The sequence below is a fragment of the Macaca nemestrina genome, chromosome 7 (assembly GCF_043159975.1).
Source record: "Macaca nemestrina isolate mMacNem1 chromosome 7, mMacNem.hap1, whole genome shotgun sequence".
Classification (NCBI taxonomy): domain Eukaryota; kingdom Metazoa; phylum Chordata; class Mammalia; order Primates; family Cercopithecidae; genus Macaca; species Macaca nemestrina.
Genome location: NC_092131.1, coordinates 105,479,685 through 105,504,845, shown reverse-complemented (window position 1 = coordinate 105,504,845; position 25,161 = coordinate 105,479,685). Strand labels below are relative to the sequence as shown.

The following is a 25,161-nucleotide window of genomic DNA, read 5'->3' as shown; positions in this document are numbered from 1 at the left end:
TTGTTACTCAGGCTTGTCTCCAAACTCCTGGCCTTAAGCTATCCTCCTGCCTCAGGCCCCCACAGTGCTGGGATTACAGGTGTGAGCCACCATGCCCGGCCCATGATTTCTTTCTAACTTGGTCTTGGGGTCTCTTTCAAGAGTGGCTGTAAGCCACTGATAGGGGATAAAGTTAGTTGGGGTGTGTGGGTCAAGTGAGACTCAGAAGAGGCAGCACAGCAAAACCCGTGAAATAACAGAAGTGTTTCTGTTGTTACAGAGCCAGGAGAATAAGAAGAGTTGCTGGGGAGTTTGGAGGTGGCAGGGAGCTCAAACAGTGTCTGGGGAGAGAGAGGCCTGTTGTGGGACTGGGACTTTCTTAAGGTCCATGGCGTTATCTGTCAGGCTTTCCTGCAGGGGTTGTGGATTGGGCAGTTTAAAGAAAACACATATGAAGAGCAGGTCCTATTCACATGACTCTGGTGTTGTCCATTGGGTTTTACTGTGGTCGGCAGGTGCGGGAAATGTTGGGTTTTTGGTCAATGGGATGAGGGACAAGCAGGCCACATGGCAAACAACCATGTGGGGAGGGCAAGTTTTCGGTAGGTCAGAGGCAATGGGGTACGACTGGGTTTCAAGCAACTTAAGTCGTGCCTGAAAACAGATGTGGAGGCTTCAACTATATGAAACAAATTTATGAGTCTTGATTATCTATAAATTAGCTTCCATTCTCTTTAGAAAGGACACCCAACATATCTCTTACACATGGCAGCCTTTCAGATACTATATCTCACTCAGCATCCTCTCCTTCCCCACCTAATCTGATAACTCAACCGAAATGACAACCTCCTGGGTCCACTGACATTCAGACAGGAGGAATGGAAATCTGGTGGAAATCTCTCTGTGTCTGTCTCTCCTCCCACACTGTTAGTATTATGTTTTTGTTTGTTTGTTTTTCCGAGAATAAGGTACAGACTTCCATACACTCTAATTATGAATTTCCTAAAAACAAAAGTATCCTCTTACATAACCCCAGTTTATCAAAATCTGAAAATAAGCACTGATACAAAACTGTTAGTTAATCTACAGATCTTATTCAAATTCGACCACTGCCCAATAATGCCTTTTACAGCAAAAGAAAAAATTGTTTTCTGGCCCAATGTTTAAACTATAATTACTTATTATGCTGACTTGTCATGCCTTTTTAGTTTCCTTTAGCCTCATGTTTTGTTCTGTTTTGTTTTGCCTTTCATGACCTTGACATTTTCGAGGAGTGTAGGTCAGGTATTTTGTAGCATGTCCTTCATTTAGGCTTTGCTGATTTTCTTCATGATCCAATGCAGGTTATGCATTCTTGGCAGGAACACCATAGAAGTGATGCTGATCTTTCTCAGTGCATCATATCGGGGGCACGTGATGACTGTCCCATTACTGGGGATGTTAACTTTGATTACTTGGTTTAAGGTGACATCTGCCAGTTTTCATACTAAAACATTATTATTCCCTTGATGATTAATAAGTATCTTGTGGGAAATGCACTGGAACATTCTCAAAGAGGTGCAGCTGGAGAGCCTGTGATTGACTCTGCCTTCCCCTTTGTTTTCAGAGTCGAACGGCCGCAGGGCAGTGAACCGAGGCTACGTCACCAGCTTGCTCTGGCTGCACCAGGACTGGCACAGCCGTGACACAGCCAACACCTACGTGCAGATCCGACGGGGCTTGCTGCTCTGCCTCAAGCACATTTCTGCCCTCCGGTCCGGCAGGGAGGCCTTCCTGGCAGCACAGGGCATGGAAATCCTCTTCAGCACCACACAGGCAGGCAGCATGGGGATTCACTCTGCAGCTGGAGGCCAGCTGGGTGATTCCTGAAGGCTGTCATTTAGGAATCATCCCAGACAGAGCTGGGAACACCTCAATCTATTTCTTGTTGCCTGCAAAGGGCAGATGTTCCGGATTCAAGTCTTTATTCCAGGCCAGGCTTGGTGGCTCACGCCTGTAATCCCAGCACTTTGGGAGGCCAAAGCAGATGATCACCTGAGGTCAGGAGTTTGAGATCAGCCTGACCAAAATGGTGAAACCCCTCTCTACTAAAAATATAAAAATTAGCTGGGTGTGGTGGCGCATGCCTGTAGTCCCAGCTACTCAGGAGGCTGAGGCGGGAGAATCGCTTGAACCTGGGAGGCAGATGTTGCAGTGAGCTGAGATCATGCCACTGAACTCCAGCCTAGCTGGCAGAGTGAGACCCTGTCTCAAAACAACAACAACAACAACAAAACAATCTTCATTCCATTGATTCATTCATATATACTTAACATATGTTTGTTGAATACACACTACTAGAAGTGCAGTATGGCATAGTGGTAAGTGTTGACTCTAAAACTAGAGAACTGGATTCAAATCCCAGCTCTAGGGCCTACAGCTGTGAAACTTTGAAAAAGTCACTCAACTTCTCTGGGCCTCTAGATTCTTCAAAAGAAAAACAAAAGCAGAAATAACAAAACTTAGGTTGTCGTGTGGACTAAATAAGTCACTGTACAAATAGCACATGCCCAGAAGAGTGCTTGCCATGACTGAACTGCGTTTTGAGGATGAGCCATTATTGGAATAATTAGCAGTGGAATCTCGTGGTGGATATGACAAACGAGGCCCTTGAGCCTATAGAGAAAACCTCCTAGCAGAAGAATCAGACACTAAGTAAGCAAAGAATCCAATGAGGAAGATAATTTCATATTGCACTGTGAAATCAATGAAGTAAGGGCATAGGTCTACAGGGGCCACCATAGGTAGAGGGAGCAGGTATTCTTTTAGAGAGAGAGGTCAAGTCATCTCTGAGCAGGTGACACCTGAGCTGAGACCTGAGTTATTAGAGGAGCTGGTCATGCTGGTCAGGCCAAGTTGCAGGGGAAGAGCATCCCAGGGAAAGGGGATGGTGTCTTCAAAGGTTTCTACTTATCAGCACCCCACTGGAATATGCATTCTAGGGATTCCTGGATTTCAACCTAAATACATGCCTTAATTTCACCTGATTAGGGCTAATTTAAATGCCATAGTTTGAGGCTACATATGCCCTCTCTGTTGGTGGTATAAGTGTTCCAAATATCCATCATCTGCTCACCCACCTTCTCTTGGGGCCAAGGCAGCCATGTTGCACACGCATTATGTTCCTATTATCTCCAGATTAGGCCACCTCTGGACTCCCTTTTTCAGCCTTCTTGCTCCTCTATGGACACCCTCCAGTTTTTCTCTATCTGAGTACATCTGAGGTAATGAAGCCCCCAATGAGAGTGTTGTTTGTATCTGTAGACATTTCTCATTAAAAAATGGCCTTACCCCCGCCAAACAATAACAAAATACAGTGCTGCAAACCAATATCTAATTTCCTATCTGCTATCACCTCTCGATTTCTTTCCATCATTACAGCTTTCAAAGCTTCTCACTCATGAAATAGCTATATTTTACATTCTATTTCTCAGGATGAAGCAGGGCTTTGAATTTTTCCAAGCTCCCTCTTGCTTTGTAAGCTTGTGGTCCCCCAAGTCTCTAATCCCTCCCAGTCCTAGTGCAATGGCCTCCTGCATTGCTGATGTTTAACAGACCCCCACTCTGGTCCAGGGTTTCACCATGTTCCTCTGCCCTCCATGTTATTGGCTATTTCTCTGTTCTGTGCTAAAAAACCAAACAAAAAACAAAACAAACAAGAAAAACAAGAGCAATAAAGGAAGAAGATGGTAACCACAGAGGGACATGTCTATGATAGAAATATGGTGGAGAAAACACCAAACGAAGCCCAGCATGAGAGGCTGTGAGCCTGTGTGCAGGTTCTTCAAAACAGTTCCTTTAGCAGGTCAATGAAGACTTCAGTTGCTCAGTTAAGCACATTAGCAAGAAGCTTCCAGCCTTGAATTACTGTTGGAATGGAAGCAGAATGTGAGTACACACAGAGTGTGCACTTTATAGTGAGGTTTCTCTAGCTTATATTATAATCTCTCTAAGAATCATATGGAAAAGCAGCCCAGGAGGGGCCCATGAGACATTGCTGAGTAAATAGGCCATGACACACCTGTCGCCTGGAAGAGTGTGTAGAATGTATGGATGTCAGCCTCAAGAGGTTGAATTCCTCACCACCACCACTCACCCTTGCTTTTAGTCTTTTAAATAGTGTGCTCTTGACCAGGTGTGGTGGCTCATACCTGTAATCCCAGCACTTTGGGAGGCCGAGGCGGGTGGATCACCTGAGGTCAGGAGTTCAAGACTAGCCTGGCCAACATGGCGAAACCCTATCTCTACTAAAAATACAAAAAATTAGCCGGGCATGGTGGCAGGTGCCTGTAATCCCAGCTACTCAGAAGGCTGAGACAGGAGAATTGCACTCCAGTCTGGGTGACAGAGTAAGACTGTCTCAAAAAAAAAAAAAAAATTATGTGCTCTTCCAGAGGAAATGTTATCAAGTTTATGTGCAAAGTCTGATGTTTGACATTCTCCTGTTTTTTGGAAAATGATCCTTGCGGGTGAAAGATAGGCTGTCCTGGCTTAGAAACCAAATGGCTTGTTACTCTTCCCTGGCAGTCATAACCAGTGTTGAGTAGCCTCCCAGACCTGAGGTGAGTGCCGTGAGCACAGATGCCCTTGCAGGTGTACTGGAGTTAGAGCTGCCCATCACCCCTCCTCTCCCTTCTGCTAGAGAAGGCATGGGAGTCACTGGATAGTCAGCTCAGGGGCCTTGGATTTGGTGATGTTATTTCAGTTGCCATTTGCAGATTATGCTGCTGCTGCTGCTGCTGTTGCTGTTGCTGTTGCTGATGCCAGTAATAGTGATGACAATGTTAATGAAGCAGCAGCAGCAGCAGAGGCAGGAGGAGGAGGAGGAGGAAGAGAAGAAGTAGGAGAAGGAGACGACAGTTACTTTGAACTCTTACTATCAATATATCCCTTGACTGTGTTAGCAATTTATGCAGACTCTCCAATATTGATAATTTAAAAAGCTTTTGAGGTAGGCTTTATTATTATCTCCCTTTTTACAGATGAAGAAACTGAGGCACATAACTGTTAAGTAATTTTCCCAAGTTCACAAAGCTCATAAGTGTTGGAGCCAGGATTGGAATCTGGTAGTCTCACTTGAGAGCCCATGCTTTTGCCCACTGTACCAGCAGCTCCCCAACTTGAGCATGCATCAGAGTCACCCAGAGAGGTCACTAAAGCAGAGCCCGTTGGACTCCATTCTTAGAGTTTCTGACTCAGCAGGGCTGTGGTGGGGCCTAAGAATGTGCTTTCCTGACAACTGCCTAAGTGATGCTGATACTACCGATTCAGGATCACACTTGGAAAACCACTGTCCTATATTAGTTTTATGGATGTGTATGATGTGCTTACAAACCTACTGAGAATGAGATTGACTGTAAAGGAACTTTTTAAAAGTCCTTCCTACACCTTTGCCATCATAATATTCTTCTTTGCCTTTCTGCTGAGGTCACTGCTTGCATTGTCTCTCTCTTGGTGACCCTACCTCTTTGTTTCCTGAGTCTTACATTTCTGCACAGATTCTGTAAACATCCCCTAAAAGTTCAAAGGCTGAGATCACCCATAGTGCAGCAAGGGTGCTGTATAATGTAGTATAATGGAATCTTATTGGCGCTTTGCATGAGGAAAGAGGAAGAAGGATGACAATTTGAATGCAAGGTTAAAAAAAAAAAAAGAAAAAAAAAAAACTCCTACAAGGATGCCTGAGACAGTTGGAGATAATTATCAATTTGGAGAAATAGGTAACTGCAGAAGGAACAAACCTAGATAAGATAATCAGAGAAAAGAAGCACTCTTTGGAGCTACAATAGCTTAAGGGGCCTGAAAGGTTGCTAAAATTGCTGGTTTTCAAACTTGAGCATGCATCAAAGTTACCTAGAGGAATTGTTAAAACACAGATTGCTAGATCCTACCCCAGAGTTTCTAATTCAGTTGTTCTGAGGTGAGATGCAAGATTCTGCATTTCTAACAAGTTCTCAGGTGATACTGAGGCTACTGGTTTGGGTATCTCACTTTGAGAACCACTAGAATAAGGAGTGATACAGCCTTTTAAAAGTCACAGTTGCCACCATTTGCTCAGAAAGCACAGTAGGCCAAGTCTTGATTCATCAGGCTCGTCTCTGGCCAACAAGACCAAGGGCCTCAGCCTTGTGGACCTATGAAAGGAGGGACTGAATCCTAAAGGAAATATTACCAGGTTGGAATCAGGAGTTAGATACCCTGAAGGTCAGATTGGTCTGAGATCATTTACTATTGATTCAGTAAATGTTTTCTGAGCTCCTTTTTGGTGAAAGATGTTGGGGCTGTGTTCTATAGGGCGTTCAAAGATGAAGGTGATAGAGGACTCATCGTCCTCAGGAAACTTAGTGTCCTATATGGGAAAATAGGATATGGATAATGCAGTATAGGCAGCAGGCGGGGGTAATAACAGACTTCGTGTAACCATGCACAGGAGGCCCTACTTGGTCTTGCCGACCAGAGAAGCCTCCAAGAAGGCACCCACATTTGAATGAGGCTAGGAGAGTATTTTGAAAAGTCTAAGAGAAACACTTGGTTTGTAAACTGTTCAGAGAAGCACAGGAGGTGGCCACAAGGCACAGACAGAGAGAGAAGCCATTGGTAGAAGCCATTGGAGAGTGAGTGGGACAACTAGGACGTTTTGGAGGGTCAGGCAGAAGGAAAGATCTTGGTGACAATCCAGAAGATATCAAGCCATTTCCATTTAAGATATTTTGATATTGAAGCTATGTCACATCTGCCCTTGGCCTTAGAATTTCTCATCTATGTTCAAAGAATCACTGCAAAGAGAAGGGAGAGAGGGGTTATGCCAGGCAGGCATAGTTGAAGAGCTGTGGTGTCACCTGAGACCTGAATGATAAGAAAGAACCAGTGCCATGAGGGTCTGGAGATGAGGGTTCCATGGAGAGAAAAAGGAAGTAAATGCAAAGACCCTCAGGTGGGGAAGTAGAGTGGGAGGTGGGTGAGCTTGAGAAACACAGATATGGCAGAGTGTTGTGAGTAAGGGGGAAGACATGAGATTGAGTTGGAGTCATGGGCAGTGCCAGGACATTTAGAGTTCCTTGAACCATGATGAGGACTTTGAATTTTATTTCCACCAACTTTTTTGTTTGTTTGTTTGTTTTGTTTTGAGATGGAGTCTCGCTCTGTTGCCCAGGCTGGAGTGCAGTAGTGTGATCTTGGCTCACTGCAGCCTCCGCCTTCTGGGTTCAAGTGATTCTCCTGCCTCAGCCTCCCGAGTAGCTGGAATTACAGCCATGCGCCCCAATGCCTGGCTAATTTTTGTATTTTTAGTACACACGGGATTTCACCGTTTTGGCCAGGCTGGTCTCGAACTCCTGACCTCATGATCCACCTGCCTTGGCCTCCCAAAGTGCTGGGATTACAGGCGCGAAGCACCGCGCCTGGCCTCCATCCACTTGTAAGCAGGCACAAAGGAGGAGAAGACATGAATTAAAGAGATAGGGAAGGCCAGATCACGTAGAACTTCCTAGGGCATAAAAATAAATTAGAATTTTATTTCTATCAAGTTTGAAGCAGGAGACTGACCTGATACAATTTATGCTTTTCATTTTTTATTTTTGAAAAATTTTAAATTAATTGTAGTAAAATGCATGCAACCAGATTCACCATCTTAACTATTTTTAGGTGTGCTGTTTGGTCAAGTTAAGTACATTGTTGTATAACTGTCACTATTACCCATCCATCTCCAGAACTCTTTTCATCTGGAAAAATTAAAACTCTATAACCATTAAACTGATTTATGCTTTTAAAGGACCATTTTGGCTGCCATTTGGAAAACAGATTATCAGAGGGCACAAGGAGAAGGAAGGAGAGTAAGGGGAGGAATTAGAGTGTTGATAGGAGTTTAGGCAGGAGCTGTTAGTGGCTTTGGCTACATAGAAGCAGAGCTGGAATTTAAACCCAGGAATTTATACTCCTAGTCAAGGTCCTTTTCCACTAAAATGCCTTGCTTTGTTATCATGGGAATTATTACTAGGACTGTGCTCTGAGAAGCAGTGACTCCTAGCAGCCTCTTGCAGACTCCTAGGAGACTTTGTGACACTAAGGATGCCTTCTTTTTTCCCACTGGCTAATACTAAATGCTTACTATTAGGCACTTTGCCTACTTTAATGCATTTAATTTGTACACAACATTAGGAGAGGTTGTGTTATTATCTCCACTTTGCAGATGAAGACACTGTGGCACAGAGAAGTGTATTAATTTGCCAGGGTTATGAAGTTAGTAATCTTCAGTCCAGGATTTAAACTCACGTAGTCTGGCTCCAGGACCTGAGCAGTTTGCTCTTACTTTACTTTGCCTATGTATCGTGGAAGTAGGGTATTTATTATGCCAAAGCTAATTCAAAGATGTTAACTGTGATGGAAGCATTGAATATATTAATTGAATGCATTCTTGTATTTCATCATCCCTTCCAAGTAGCAAATGTGTTATGGAGAGTGATGGGAAAAGGGAGCCTAAAATCTCACCTTTGCCTCCAATTCTGAGACATTGGTCCATAAGGATCGTATTTCCTGGAGTCTTGTCTTGTTTTGATGCATAACACGCATACCAACCCTGCACACCTTAGTCTCGGCCCTGCACAGCACCTATCCATTAGAATGAGGGAAATGTTGAGAAATGAATTCAAGAATTTCTGTTACCTTGAAACCAACGATCTTTGCATTCATAAGTATTTCCCCTACAGTGCAGCAGAAGGCAAATATAGCATGATTCCTAAGGCCTTGGGTTTTATAGATTGTAATACTCCCTTCAGCCTTCAAATTCAGTTCATGGTATGGCCCAATTTTTCAGAACATTTGAACTGGGCTTCATCCTTTCACTTGTTCGGTTCCACCAAAAAAAAGACACGATTATCTTTTATCATCAAAGACCATCACAAACATACTTGTGTTCCAAAATGTTGGCTTTTTTGACTGAATTCCCTGGCTTGGGCTGGCTCTATCTCTACCAAGGTTGGAGCTTAAAACATCATATCTGATAAGTCATCTCTTTCACCTTATCGCTTCCTCCTTCAGAGTCTGTTTTATTTTTGTCCCATTCCTGATACTTTTCATGAAACACTTGAGACCATTTGATCAGACCAAAGGGTGAAATAGCTTCAACTGTTCATTGGCCTCCATAATGAATTAGCCAAAACTAATTCATTTTCCACCAAGAGTATTTCCTACTGTGTATTCTGAGGCTGTTGATTCAGGACACCTGATGAGTATGACTGGCACACACTGAAGGGGAGAGAGCATCCTTGATTGCATTAACACATTTCATTTTGAAAGTTGGTTTACTTAAGGCTGGGCGCGGGGGCTCATGCCTGTAATCCCAGCACTTTGGGAGACTGAGGCACGTGGATCACCTGAGATCAGGGGTTTGAGACAAGCCTGACCAATGTGGTGAAACCCCATCTCTATTAAAAATGCAAACATTAGCTGGCATGGTAGCAAGCATCTGTAATCCCAGCTTCTCAGGAGACTGAGGCAGGAGAATTGCTTGAACCCAGGAGGTGGAGGTTGCCGTGAGCTGAGATCATGCCACTACACTCCAGCCTGGGTGACAGAGTGAGACTCTGTCTAAAAAAAAAAAAGAAAGTTGGCTTATTTATATTTTGGAGTCATTTGGGTAGCTTAAATTCATGGATAAATTTTTATTACTTTTTTTTCCTCCATGTTCTTTCACATGGAAGTACCTGTAATGTTGAGTCTGGAGATGCCATAGTTCAGCAGCACCACAGACATTCACACTGCCCTGTGGTGGGTACCTGGTATCCACCATCTCCACTTCTGTAACTTATTGGCCTCAGAGCTTGTTGCACCTTTTAGGAATAGCAAACTGGAGGACCCCACAAGTCATCTTCCTGTACCAAGTCAGTAGACAAAACATTTACAACGATACTGAAGAAAATGGTTGTGTTTTTGCCAAAGAGATACTGAACTATACTAACTCTCTGTCTCTCAATTTAGTGAACTTGTTCTTACATTTTTCACAGTGTCTGAAAAGAAGGGTCTTGTCATGTTCCATCAGTATCAAAATGTTACATCTGCAAACCCAATTTTTCTCTGATTTGGGAAGGTACCAAGAGGGATCAACACTGTGGGCTTTGAGAAGAGGCATGTAATTTAATTTAGGTACTTGGGATTCACTTAGTCTTTCCCTTTGATTTCATATTTTATCTTTTATAAAAAATATTTTTCTCTGCAGAAGACAGCTGAAAGAGAAAAGCAAGACTTCCATCAATTCAGCTGCTCATTCCCTAACGTAGGCAATAATTCACAGTGACACATGGGTGGCTGAGAAAAGACACTGGCCTCCTCTTCCCCCAGCTATCCTGAGCAATGTCTTGCCTTAGGCACAGCATCCCTTGAATGAATTTTAAGTCTATATTCAGACTGAATTCATTGCAATGATGTATGAAATGAGCAAGAGACAGAAAAGTACAGATTCTACATTAGACAAAATTCTATGTTAGAATGTTCAAATTTGACATTCTATATTAAGGCTGTTTACGGTCTGTCCATGTGTATAATTCATTAGCTGAAATACAGCTAGGAGACCATGCTGTGTTACAGCTAGGAGAGTGTTATTAGCTGTGTTACAGCTAGGGGACTGTGCCCAGATGCTGGCGTCTGATATAATCTTCCCTTTGCTCAGAACTGCCTGGATGACAAGAGCATGGAGCCCGTCATCTCTGTGGTGCTTCAGATCCTGAGGCAGTGCTACCCTAAGAGTCCACTTCCCTTAGTCACAGCCAGCAGTGCCTATGCCTTCCCGGTCCCTGGGCACATCGCCACTGAACCTCCATGTGATCTACCTGAAGGTAAAATAAGTGGGTAACTATGACCTTTAAGATGAATTTTTGCATTTTGATAATGTTTCCCAGGAAAGTGTATGAAAATAGAATTAGTTGTTTCATAGGTCAACCATAATTGTCTATTAAGCTAATTAGAGACATACATGAAAAAGCAGTTTTGATTTTCATAAACAGGGTGAGAAAATACCAAGCTCACTTATTTTGTTCTTCATTATTAACTGTTTCTGCTTTGCCTAGTAGCTATCAAATGCCTGTACAGTAATCTCAGCTAATTAAAAAAAAGTCTATTTAGAATCCCATGATCGAATCTCTGCAGCATACTGACTGATTGTGGAATTAGTTTGCCCTGAGGATGAAATTAAAATAAAACTCTTGTTATTTACAACTCTAGGCTAGACATATTGGAATATTTGAAAGTGTTATTATTTAATCTCTAGGAAGATCTTCCTGTCAAAAGATCCTAGTACGAACAGATTTTCTATAGGCATGATTTTGCCACAATGGTACAAGATGCCTTCTATGGATTTTGTTTTAAATAACTTCCTCAATCAAAAAATTAGGGGCTCAATCAAGGTGATATTTAGGTTATAACACATTTTGTACGTGTGTGATCTCTAAACTTTGGCTATGCTAGTTGCATAAATACCTCTGACTTTCATGGGAGAATCCAGAATGGTATTCATGTGTCATTTTTTCTGCACTTATTTTGCATTCAATGTGGGATAACTGTTTAAACTTTATGACTTAGTGCCCCAACATACCTACGTGCACACCATTTGTACTGACTAATAAGCATTCGTGTGTGGTGGAATATTGTGCAATTAATATTGAGCCCCTTATTTGAGAGAGGAAGAAGAAAGAACCACTGTGTGGTGAACATCTAAATCCTAAATCCCAGAAAAACAGGAGACCTCACTTATTTCACCTCTTTTTCCCCGTCCAGAGGATCTTGAAGATGACGGCGATGACGAGGTGGACAAAGACTCTGATACTGAAGATGGGAAAGTGGAAGTAGGTACACCAGCTCATGCTTCTAATGATGTCCATAGTCACATCATGCGCAGAAAAACATCACTTCCTATGTTTGCCCAAGCCCAGTGTAAATTTTAAGAACTGACTTTAGTACTGCCACTCCAGTGGTAGTGATGCTCAATAAATGACAGCTACTGTTATTGATTTCCCAGTTGTCATTTTCATCTTGGTAGGTCCGGTACAATGTCTCATTGTAAAGTCAGAGGCTATCCTATACATTATGAAGACACCAATACTTTATTCAGATGAACTTTAGGTACACAATACTTGGAGTTGGTATATTTAATAAGATCATTTAAGACACTAGAAAAATTTTCCAGGAAGCTTTCTAGTAGATCTCACCTGTCTTCATAAGTTACTCTTCTTATCCTTTCTGTACAGGGCTGCTGCATCGTACAAGTCCATTGACATCAGACTCTGAATTGTTTTCCCTTAAGTTGCACAGTGCACAACCTGGCCAGTAGAGAAGTGTTGCTCTTTGGTTCCCCCTCCCAAAAAGGCCTATCCTATAGAACAGAGGTTGGTGAACTTCCTATAAAAGGTCCAATAGTAATTATTTTAGGCTTTGTGGACCATACAGTCTTTGTCACAACTGCTCAACTTTACCGTTGTAGCACAAAACAGCTATAGACAATTTGTAAACAAATGGGCATGGCTGTGTTCCAAGAAGTTTGTTTGTTTGTTTGTTTGTTCTTGAGATGGAGTCTCACTCTGTCACCGGGCTGGAGTGCAGTGGTGCGATCTTGGCTCACTGCAACCTCCGCCTCCTGGGTCCAAGCAATTCACCAACTTCAGCCTCCTGAGTAGCTGGGACTACAGATGCCTACCACCACACCCAGCTCATTTTTGTATTTTTAGTAGAGACAGGGTTTCACCATATTGGCCAGGCTGATCTCGAACTCTTGACCTTGCAATCTGCCCACCTCAGCCTCCCAAAGTGCTGGGACTACAGGCATGAGCCATTGTGCCCAGCCTCCAAACAATCTTCATTTTCAAAAATAAGCAGTGGGACGTAGTTTACTACTGTTTTTCTACAACAAGGTTTCAAGACCTTGGCACTGTTGGCATTTAGACTGGATACTTCTTGGTTGTGGGAGGCTGCCTTGTGCATTGTAGGATGTTTAGCAGCATCCCTGACCTCTACCCACTGGATATCAGTAGTACCCACCTCGTTATCCCCCAAGTATGAACCAAAAATATCTCTAAGACTTGCCAAAATCACCCCTAGTTGAGGATCACTGCTCTAGAATAAGAATTTGTCTGTGAATTATAATTCTCTCTCCATTTCTGTTGGTGGACATGGACTTTGACAAATTCCTTTAAGTTACAGTTTCTTAATTTTGTCGTCTGTAAAATAAGACTCAGTAAATTAAAGTCAATGCTGCCTTTTATGACATTTCCTGGGGATGAAAGTCAGATTTAAAAAATCAAAAATTTTCCCTCCTTTTCTTTCTCTCCTTCTTTCCTATCTGTTTAGAAAGAAAGAGGCTTTTGAGTTCTCTATCATGATAATCACTCACCTTGCTGATGGTAGTAGCAGACATACAGGGACTACTTCTTAAGCTACATCTGTAGGTTTAGACTGCTATTGACAGTCTGGTGTTCTCTGGGTATTGTTGATAAATAGAATCATTTCTGAAGTCATCAGTAGCAAATTGGATCTTTGCTGTGGCTTGGTGGTGCAGGCCTATGGAGTACGTGCTGAATTATTTGAATAATACTGTGCTGCTGCAGTCATTCATCAATGTCACTTTCCCCTCCCCTCTTGCTTGCTCTTTGATAACTGAATGTCTGAGGCAGAGTGTCACTCGCTTCATGTATCTGATGGGGAGGGACTGGGTGTATGATAGTGCCTGACTTCCCACACAATGGGAGGGAGGGCGTTCAGATACTTCCCTTGGCCCACGCTCTGCAGAGGGTGGAGGGGTAGGGTAGAGAGAACCCTAAACAAATAAATAAACTCAACTGGCAAAGAAACACAAGACAAATTGGTAAGAGCTTGAAAACTATTCATCAAAAGACTTCAAGCCAGGGCAAGAAGATGAGAAGTCAGCGTGAAGATGAGTTGTAGAGAAGGAGAGGAGCATGAGAGTCAGGGCTTGATTCAGAGGCACAGCAAGAGCAAGGAAACTGCTCCAGAAAACTGGATTTTCCCTGGGGAAACCAGCAGCATTTGCTGCCAGAGGCATGAACAAGAAGTCAGGCATAATTTATTTCTGGCCACAGCACTGACCCAGGCCTTTAACCAGTGGCCTTCCCATTTGACAATCTTAGGTAATAATTGGGACCAGCCTCTTAGAAGGAATGATTAAGAGGATCTTTTATGAGAGTGGAAAGTAGGATGCCGTGACTTGATTGAAAACTGCCAAGGTCAACGTATTAGATGTGGGCTGTCTTCACGTACACAAGCATTAGATTCTGCAAAACTCTGAAGAAGAGGGTGATAAACAAGCTCTCCCTTCCTTCTTCCTTCCTTTCCTTTCTTTTTCATTTTTTATTTCTTTCAGGTGCTTTATTGGGTATAATCCATATGCAACATGCTAAATTCTTGGGGATGTTAATATGAAGCACAAACAGATGAGACATAGTTTTTATCTTCAAAGAGTTTGCAGTCTAGTGAACTTGGAGTTTGTCCTTATTAAGTGTTCAAATCACCACCTTCAATGGAGTGGTGAACTCAAGTTTGAGGCAGCCAAAAGACAATGTCCAAGAGCTCCAACCTATGGCACAAGAGCCAGAAAGCATTACCTGGATTAGGTGGGTAGCAGAATCCTAGTTGGTAAAGGACTGCCTGGGCTGCTGTGAGGACACAGAAGCTGGCCACCTCCAGATGAGAACAAATGCCATTTATAAGAAATACAAAAGGAGGTGGCAACCTGGCTGAGTGCCTGGTTCTCAGAGACTAAGCTCCAGAACTTTGAAGGCAGAAATGGTCTCTGTCACAACTATTGAACTTTGCTGTTGCACTGAGAAAACAGCCATGACCAAATGAATGGGTGTGGCTCTGTTCCAATAAAACTTTATTGACAAAAACAACCAGTGGGCCATAGTTTATTAACCCCTGTTCTAAGGCTAAGTGGATTGCCTAGTCACATGTGGAATGAATTAGGTTACAGCTCATGGGTTGCATGATTCTCCTCCCTTCAGATGCACCAGTTGGAGCACAACCTTACTCGCTGTTGTGGACATTCATCCCAATGGCCTTCCAGGTAGTGGTTCCATTAGTGCCACCCTGGGCCATTGCTGAGGTTGCAGCGGAGGGGGTGGAGACAAGTGGGAATTGATGGATGAAGCTGCAAAGCACAAGAGTGGTGGCCATGGAGTTAGTCATGGTGTATACTGTACCTGAAAATATCATTACATGAAACTCATGGGAATTACTTTTCTTTTAATTTGAAGTTTGGAGAAAAACTGTGAAACATAGCTGGAACATTGCATTTTGTTCCCCTTGGATCAGGAATACAAACATTTATTTTCTATGTTTGTTGGATTTAACCTTTCAGGACTGCCAGGTTTTTCCTTAACTAATGAAATATACTTGTAAAACATATGGTATTTTTTTTTCCTCTATTTCGTTAAGGAAACTTAATCTAGGATATGGAAAGATGAAGAGACTAGGCTGGTTGATACCTGGTGCCTTTTCTCTGTAAGACCCTACAACCCTTGGAAAACCCAGAAGTATTCAGAGGAGAGTCACCATTATCATTAAATTGTTTTGAAATGATGATCTATCAAGAATAAAGTGCCTGGGATTATTCAATCCAATAAATAAAAGACTCGTGGTGCCTTGGTAAATTTTTAAATGTACGAAAGGATAAAGATGTAGTAGGACACTACCAGCTCCTCCCCATGTCTTGTAAGGATTGATATAATTTCTCTCCTGCCTACTTCTCAAATCTCTTCTCCTGCAATCTTCCTCTTATTCTGTATGCATCAGCCACCTTCTTTCTGTAAGCAAATTGAAGTTTTTCCTTCTTTAATAATTTACTGCTAGGCCTGTGCATAGCTGGCTTTTTGTTTGTTTGTTTGTTTTTTTGCCATTTAGGTCTCAGCTAAAACATTACCTCCTTATGAGTCCTCCTGAGATCTCCCAATCCAAACGGCCTCCCATTCCCCAATCTTAGTCACATCACTCTCTTTTATCATTTCAAAGGGAGTTATAACTGTTGGAAATTAACGTATTCATTTGTTTGCTTTCTTCTTTACTGTGTTTCTTCTCTCGCTAAAAGGCAAATAACCGTGGAAGCATGGATGTTTGTCTATTCCATTGTGACTGAAACTTCAGTACCTAGAAGAGTACCTGCTCACAGTTGGTACTGATTAAATGTTTGTGAAAAGATTGACTAAACCTAAATGTCAAAGATAGATAAGGAGGGACAATAATTATAATGATGTTGATGATAGTAGCAATGAGATAAAGAATTTCTTTTATAATATGTTTTATTGATTATGTAGTTTATCTCATACAAATTTTTATTTCTGATGAAGGCTGACAAATACTGACATAAATGCTGAGACAAGTTGTTTATCTTCTTTCTTTTCATTTTAAAAATACAATCCAGCATAACAAAGTTTTCACTGGATAGGCTAGTGCTATAATTTGGAGGCAAGAAAACCACGTCCTAAGATTCTGAAGAAGCACATACATATCTTGTCTTGATGCTTCTCATGGTGGATTTCCTGATTGTAATCTCTTCTATGACTATTCCATGTAGGATGATGACTTGGAAACAGATGTGAACAAGCTAACTTCCAAACCTGGTCTTGACCGACCTGAAGAGGAACTGATGCAATATGAGGCGATGTGTCTTGAGCTCTCCTATAGCTTTGAGGTAGGACATACGCTGTGGTTCTGATCTTTGACGATGCATGATGGATTCTTTGCAGACCCTGGGAGGCCAAACCAGGGTATCCAGATGGAAAGCACTGCTCATCATTCGCCATCTGCTTCTGGCCTCTTCCTTAGAGAAGAGCAGAATGTTAAACAAAAATGGGAAAAGGTGTCAAAAATGGGAAAAATTTAGGATGTATGCAAGGGTTCTTCAATCTGACACCCTACACTTAGGATGGATACACAGTCATGAGCTGCCTAATGACATTTCCACTGATGACAGCCAGCATATTCCACGATGGTCCCATAAGATTATAAGACTGTATTTTCACTGCAACTTTTTATGTTTAGACGCATAAATGCCATCGTGTTCCTATTGCCTACAGTGTTCAGTACAGTAACATGCTGTACAGATTTGTAGCCTAGGAGCAATAAGCTACAGCATACAGCCTAGGTTTGCAGTAGGCTATGCCATCTAAGTTTGTGTAAGCACACCCTATGATGTTCATACAATGATGAAATCACCTGATGATGCCTTTCTCAGAACATCCTGCATTGTTAAGTAATGCATGACTGTAGCATGAAGGTACATATCACTACCTATTGTCTGGTGGGCAGGGTGCCTTGCCCCCATGCACTGAAAAAGCAAATAAAAATTCATGATGATTTAATTGTTCTCGTGCCAAGTGGGACTGTTGTCCTAGATGGGTTTTTGAAGGTGAACATCCTGACTTCAGGCTTTCTTTGTTAGTAGAAACAAATTGGGAATGTTACACCTGGTGATGCTAATTCGGTGCCTAGTTGCTACTGCCACTGTTGCTGCCATCAATATTTTAGACCTGCTTTTTGATCTCCATTATTTCCTTATGACTCTTAGTAATAAATCATGAATTTGGCTGAATCTAAGGGTATAAGCTAAGTCACGTGTACAGAAGGGAGTTAATACATTCTATTTGACTTCAGAAAGCAGAAGGCGATCAGTTATAACAGTTTCAGGGAAGGAAATTTCAGTTTAGTATAAACATTTATTTCAAATAAACAGAATTATCCTAAAGTGAAAGGCACTGCCTTGGGATGCAGTGAGGCCCCCATAAATACGGTTTTTCAACCAGATTGTAATTTAGTGGGGGTCTTGAAGAAGACATTCTAATACTGTTTAGCGTTGGACTAGAGCCACCAAAAGGCCCTTCCAAACATGAGTTTCTATGATTCTGTCATTTATTTGACTCTTGAAGGTTAGTCTTTCTTAGTTGACCTTGGAGAAAGCTTCCAGATTCATAGGATTTATGCTTAACTCTGTGCCCAGAGAGTAAGGACAGGGATCAAATTGTATTCTCTACCTGGAAGGACACACTAACATATTCTATTCCATTTTGAACATGAAGGAACTGGAGTCCAAACCTGGAGGTGATTTGAACTCTGAGAAGACTCAGTATGCGAATCACCACCACATTCTGACTGCTGCCTCCTCAAAGCAGCACTGCTACAACAAGGACCAAAGCTCCTGTGGACAAGAAAGGGAAGACTCTGTCCGGAGTTCCCTTCTGTGCATGGTGAAGACACAAAGGTCCACTGTGCATCTAGGCTCCAAAAGAAAGCCTGGAGTGAACCCGTACCAAAATGTGCAATCCAATAGTCTCGGGAGAGATTCTTCTGGAAGTGAAATCCCTGACATTCAGGCTTCCCTGAAAGCAGATGCCTGGGACATAGATGCAATTTTCTGCCCAAGGATGAGTGCCTCCTTTTCTAATTCCACTAGGACTGGAGAGGCTGTTGAAGTAATAGATAAGCTTCTGCAGACACATCTGAAGTGTGTCCCTTTCCACGATCCCTATCTTTATATGGCCAAAGCCAGAAGAACCAGCTCTGTGGTGGACTTCAAGATGGTGGCATTTCCTGATGTCTGGGGACACTGTCCCCCTTCCACCACTCAGCCTATGTTGGAACGCAAATGTGGAGTCCAAAGGTGATGGCGCTACTGACTTGGCAGCTCTTTTTTTTTCTGTTCTTTGATAATTTTATAAGTAAATGGTTTGTACAGATAATTCTACTATCTACAGACAAGTGAGCATTAATCAGGAACATGTTAAAGCCTGTTGGCAAACTGACCAAACATACTAACTTCCCTTCCTGCAAGGACATTTCACAATCAAGTATGGGGTAGTTGTAGGGATGTATTTTCTGATGAAAAATTCCTTGAGTAATTCTAATACAACTCCTTATCCTATCTCCATTGCAAACCACTATCACAAAGAAAGATCATCTAGTTTCCCCAAATACTGGGCTCCTTCCTCAAAAGTAGGTTTTCAGAAAAATCAAGAACTGATTATTTGGGATCTCTTTTCTTGCTTCCTACAAATTGGTATGGGATATCTTGCTAATAGAAAGGAGGAGCCCCAGGTATTATAAACCCTGGCTTAGTTCAGAGAATAGTTTTGCTGCTTCACAGAGGAGGGGATGGAAAAGACATTCTCCAGGGAAGAAACACTGGATGATAGATTATTCCCAGAAGGCAGGAAAGGGAGCTTTGCCCATGGCTCAGCATATTGAGATTAAAATGAAAACTGCTAAAGGCAAAGAAAACATTATTTTTCTTGAAAAAAACTTTATGCACATACCAAGTCAGTGGAGCAAAGTGGGCAGACCAGAAAGTTTTCTTATTATCCACATCATTGGTAAATTATTCTCTTGATGGTAAATCCCCCAAACTGCTCCCACCTGGGGTCCTGGCTGACATATCCAACCCTACCCCCTGCCTTTATCTGTCTTGCTCATGTTTTTGAGAAACAGATCACAAGGGCTGTTCTAGCACCATCTTATCCCTGCATAGGACATCTTGCCTCTGAGTCCAGGCCTCACGTCTACTTTTCTTCACCCTTCTCTCACACCTCCCCTGTGAACTGGACTGGAAATTCAGGAAGGTAATCTGAAAGACCTCCTAAGCTTTCTTTCTCTTTCTTAGTTAAATATCCCAGATTTTGGTGTTTCTTAGAAGACTGACCTTAGCCTACTGGAGCAGGCAGAGCCCAAGGAATATAAATTATACAAGGGCACACAGGCTTATCAGAGCCTACCAAACCTTGAAGATGCTGGCAGCTAATAGTCCTAATGTCTTCCTCAAAACTTTCTCAGTGCAAACTACCCTCTTATTCCCACAGCTAGAAAAGTTCCAAAGTCCCCCAACACAAGTGCTTTTGATAAAATTCTTCAAGCCAAGAATTCTCTAACTGAAATCTAACATCACTACTTCCTACATTCCTACTTCTCATGCAGTTTATTTTTTGATAAAGAAAGAGAAAGAAGGAGGGCAGGGCTATTTCCACTCTCTGAGCTCAAGGTTGAGGTGTTATTAAACTTCTCTGTGCTTTCATATTTCTCTGATGACCTCCAAAGTTCTTCCCAGGAGATCATAGGATGAGTGAGCTAGGGAGAGAAGGCTGACCCTTAAAATGTTTTCAATTTTCTTTTTCAGGATCAGGATATTTGAGGATATTCGAAGGCTCATCCAGCCAAGTGATGTTATAAATAAAGTTGTCTTCAGTTTAGATGAGCCTTGGTAGGTAGTCTTGTGCATCCGAGGAATGCGGGGCATGAAGAATTCTGTTAATGGCATGAGAATAGACATGTTTCCTGTTAATAATCCACTCCTCCTCCTAAAATAGCATGATGAAAATTCAGATTAAAGATCTATAAGAAAAAGTTTACCTTTAAGAATCATTGGCCAGGCGTGGTGTCTCACACCTATAATCCCAGCACTTTGGGAGGTTGAGGCAGGCGGATCATGAGTTCAGGACCAAGACCATCCTAGCTAACACTGTGAAACCCTGTCTGTACTAAAAATACAAAAAATTAGCTGGGCATGGTGGTGGGTGCCAGTAGCCCCAGCTACTCGGGAGACTGAGGCAGGAGAACTGCTTGAACCTGGGAGGCGGAGGTTGCAGTGAGCCGAGATGGCGCCACCACACTCCAGCCTGGATGACAGAGTAAGGCTCCGTCTCAAAAATAATAATAAATAATGAAAAAAAAAAAGAATCATCACAGTTTTCAAAGAGTAGTGATAACACATATGTTCACATGTTCCTTATTTCATTGTAGGCCTTTGCAAGACAATGCTTCCAATTGTTTACAGTTCTTCTCTAAATTTGAGTCAGGAAATCTTCGCAAAGCCATCCAAGTGCGTGAGTAAGTAAGGAAAACCACAGTGGGTATCTCCTGGCAGTTCGTAAGAGCAAGCTGTGATTGTCTCTTCTCCATGCTCTGTTCAGTGACCTCACATTGGTGACTTGAAATCAGTCATGGTGGGAGTATTTATACCTTAAAAATTGGCAAACAGTACAAGGGAAGGCTTTTCCTCTCAGGGAGTCATTTGTTAAACATTTACCAGTACACCACTAGGGAACTCACTGATACCATAGCTAAGTGAGCCATTCAGTAGAGATGAACTGTTACTAATGTGTCTTGTGTTTCAAATAATGGGTCCATATTTGGGTGTGAGAGCACTTTGACTGGGATGTTTATACTTTGATGCCAAGGCTGATTCTGCTGACCCGGAAGAGTACATGGGCTTGCTATTTCTCCACTTCTCCATGCCTGTTGCTCTCATTCCTGTGTACTTAGGTGGCAAAAATCATGAGCTTCCCAGAGAGAGGTGAACCAGCCTGCATTCAAGGGAAGATGCAGTACCATGCCTCTCTAGCAGAACCTACAGATGAGCTCTCAGTAGAAAAGGATATCCTAGCCAAGGAAAGTCTAGGGCTGTACAAACTAAAAGAAAGGAAATAAAACACACATGAGTTTTACTTCTTTTTCAGTGTCAGAAGAGACTGCAGTTCTCCCTATGTTAAAATTCTTTCGATTATAGCAATGTGGATATATTTCCCTTGTACCAAAAGGCAAGATATATGATTCATCTTCTATAGGTGAACTTCTGAAAAAACAGTCCAGAACAGATAATGGTGTGGTGGCCATAGACAGACATCAGAATCAGAGTGCCAGGGTAGATTCGTCACCTTCCAACCAGGAGACTGAGCAAGTTTCCTAACTCACTCCATGCCTTTATTTCCTCACTCACAAAATGAGAACAATAATTGCACCTACTTCTTAGGGATTTCATGAGAGCTGACTAATACACTTAAAGCTCTTAGAGTAGTACCTGGTACATGATCAGCCCTTAGTCAACATCCGTTCTTACTCAGGGATGCATATTCATCATGGTTGGAGCTTGGAATTCAGTATAGCTGAGACCTCTTTTATATCCACCTGAGGATTCATTTTTGAAGTTTTTCCTTTTTGGGGGAGGTGAAGGGTGATCTTTTTTTTGCACATAAAATGTTTCAAGGAAGCCCAACATATAAAACAGAGATGAGTTTAACTAATCAGGCTGAAGACAGGAAAGACAATCATGTCAAGACTGTTTATCAGCCTTCTTTGTGTTGTTGGCTTAGTTTCCACTTCTTCCTGTGGCTCCTGCTTTTACTATTTCTTCTCTCCAGATATCACATTCAAAGGATCCAGGAGAGGAGACCTGATTATGAGTCTCCTGGTGGAACAGTTATCAGATCAGGATGTGGCTAAGCTACTGGCCCAGCTCAGGTCTTTTTCTCTATCCATTTCCCTTGGACCAGAGTATAAAATCCTAAACTCATCAGTTATGGTCAGGGTAATAGAGTCAAGTAACAGTAAACAAACCTACTATTGGGTAAGGAATTTTTATGATTACTTTTTGGAGAGAGCACTGTGGGAATAGCAGACAATTTGAGGGTCATAGCCTTTCCAGAATTGTTCTTGTGAGTGCCACTCCATGGGTTACACATCATGTGTTGTATGGTGAGCCCAGTGGTTAGAGTGTCGTGCCCACAGCAACAGTGTGAGGACTGGACTCCATCAGAGAGCTCTACTCTGCTCTCATCTGTCTTATACCAAGCTCTAGCCTTTCATAAATCTCATACAATGCCATTTACCAGGGGTCCGGTGTGGGAGAGTATGAATGGATTGGGACAAAAACATTTTACTTTTCATAAAAGCAACTCAAAGAGAATACCAAGAGGATGAAACAATATTTTTTAAAATAAAATATCCTGATAATGTTTAAGTCAAAACTGCATTGCTAGTTCTGTTGCTAGAGATCAGAAAAATAATAACCTTTGGAGATATAGTGATGGGGAGAGGATTGCTGAGGGCCTCCTGGGGTGCTGGAAATGTCCTATATCTGGGTAGTAGTCACACAAGTGATTTCAGATGTAGATAGATTCATTGAGCTGTATATTTAAGATGTGTGTATTTTATAGCATGGGAGTTATATCACAATGAAAATGAAACAACCCCTGCATCGCTAGCCTAATTCATGTTTGTTGTTTTGTTGGGGGATTTATATTTACTAGGTTATTTGATTTTTATAAACAGCACTACAGGTTTAGACACTTCCATTTTCCATATGTGGAAATTGAGGCTCAAAATAATGTTGATCATCAAATAGTAATGGCATATCCAAACCAGATGTGGTTGAATTTTCTCTGGTATATAACACATTTGCATTTTTTCTAGCTAGATAAAAACTTCATTATAGTTTAATAAAAAGATATGCTAATATTTCAAAATAGTAAAAAGACTAGAACTGGAATTTCTTAACACAAAAAAGTGTTAAATGCTTAGATGATAGATATTTCAATTACCCTGATTTGATCATTACACATTGTATTATTGTGTCAAAATATCACATGTACCCCATAAATAAATACAACTATTGTGTATCTATAATAATTTAAAAAATTAAAAATATGCACTATTGCATAATTGACTCTTATAATACTAGGAAGCCTTCTCACCTCCATGAATTTCCAAAATCTGTACCCAATATTGTGGTATCAGGATGATAAGTATAACTTACCAGCAAGCTGAGATCCTGGGTCTTAGATCTATAACCCAGAAACTGAAACATGTAGATTCTCAGTATCTGAAGTTTACCTTAAAGGCTTTCCAGATAACCCTCCAGTCTTGCTTCTGATCTGCAGGTTTGAGTATGACTTGCTGGTCAACGTGGATGTAAACAGCACCCAGCACCAGCAGTGGTTCTATTTCAAAGTGAGCGGTATGCAGGCGGCCGTCCCTTACCACTTCAACATCATCAACTGCGAGAAGCCCAACAGCCAGTTTAATTATGGTATGAACTCTAGGGGCTTTCTGGAACATGCCAGGAATGACATTTCTTGACTGTTTGGATTCAAACAGCCTTGCTTGGGTTCAGAGGGTTTGAAGTTGGGTGGAGTTTTGGGTTGCCAGGTGCAGCAAGGCAGGCAGTGGCCCTCAGTGGCACATTGCTACTTTAGAGGGGAGGCTGGGCATCCTCACTCTGCCACACATGACATCCACTTCTTCTGGATTCCCTCACTCTATCTTGAATCTTTTGAGGTTGGTAAGCCCTCTCATTTATTCCTTCTCTCCATCTCCTAAGTCCCATAGGAGCAAATGCTTTGACCTGCTTTTTTTCCTTCAAGATAGAGGAATAACAAAATTCAATTGCACAATACTGATTGACATTCTTAGAAAGCTCTTGAGGAAGTTGAAATTCTCCCGAATGCCCGTGGCCATTTTGGAGGAGATATTCAAGAGAGAAAGGCTGATGAGCAGCCTGTATTTATTTTGAATGTTTCAAGGAGTGGAAATTCTGCATACAATTTCTGCATCATATACTAATTTACTGGGTGACTTTGAAGGAGGAATAAGTATTCCCAGTGTCTAGGGCCAAGTGCAGGATACTGCCTCTATTTTGTAGTGACTAAACAGATTCTTGTGGGTATGAGAAGAGAAAATATGGGAACCTTGATATTTATATTCACTTTGTATGGCTGTTGTAACAAATTGTCACAAACTCGGTGATTTAAAACAAGACAGGTCTGTTCTCTTACAGTTCTGGGGTTCAGAAGTCCAAAATCAGTTTCTCTGAGCTGAAGTCAAGCTGTTGGGAGAACCATGTTTCCTCTAGAGATTCCAGGGGAAACTCCATTTTCTTTCCTTTGCCAGCTTCTAGAGTAACATTCCCTGCATTCCTTGGCTGATGGCCCATTCTTGCATCCTCAAAGCTAGTAGTGTTGCATCCTCAAATCTCTCTCTACTTCAGTCACATTGCATCTCTCTTTTTTTTAAAATTTTTTATTTTTGTGAGACAGCGTCTAGCTCTGTCACCTAGGCTGGAATGCAGTGGTGCAATTTCTGCTCACTGCAACCTCTGCATCCCAGGTTCAAGCAATTCTCCTGCCTCAGCCACTCAAGTAGCTGGGACTACAGGTGCATGCCACCATGCCCAGCTAATTTTTTGTATTTTTAGTAGAGATGGGGTTTCACCATGCTAGCCAGGATGGTCTCAATCTCCTGACCTCGTGATTTGCCAGCTTCAGCCTCCCAAAGTGCTGGGATTGCAGGCATGAGCCACCATGCCTGGCCACATTGCATCTCTTCTAT

General features: G+C 42.0%; 1 protein-coding gene across 9 annotated transcripts in view; it reads left to right on the top strand.

Annotated features, from left to right (window-relative positions):
• Positions 1-25,161, top strand: part of LOC105488361 (AGBL carboxypeptidase 1) — a 958,121-nt gene that overhangs the window by 182,287 nt on the left and 750,673 nt on the right. For 6 of the 9 annotated variants that reach the window (XM_071100734.1, XM_071100736.1, XM_011752338.2 and 3 more), the window contains exons 7-14: positions 1,586-1,794; positions 10,682-10,856; positions 11,785-11,852; positions 16,589-16,705; positions 18,090-18,670; positions 20,177-20,260; positions 20,800-20,886; positions 23,715-23,863. In XM_071100734.1, coding sequence (XP_070956835.1) covers positions 1,586-1,794; positions 10,682-10,856; positions 11,785-11,852; positions 16,589-16,705; positions 18,090-18,670; positions 20,177-20,260; positions 20,800-20,886; positions 23,715-23,863 — 1,470 coding nt within the window. Of the gene's footprint in view, positions 1-1,585; positions 1,795-1,819; positions 2,674-10,681; positions 10,857-11,784; positions 11,853-16,588; positions 16,706-18,089; positions 18,671-20,176; positions 20,261-20,799; positions 20,887-23,714; positions 23,864-25,161 lie in introns of those variants that run through there. The other 3 variants (XM_071100735.1, XM_011752339.2, XM_071100739.1) reach the window with 2 other exon arrangements.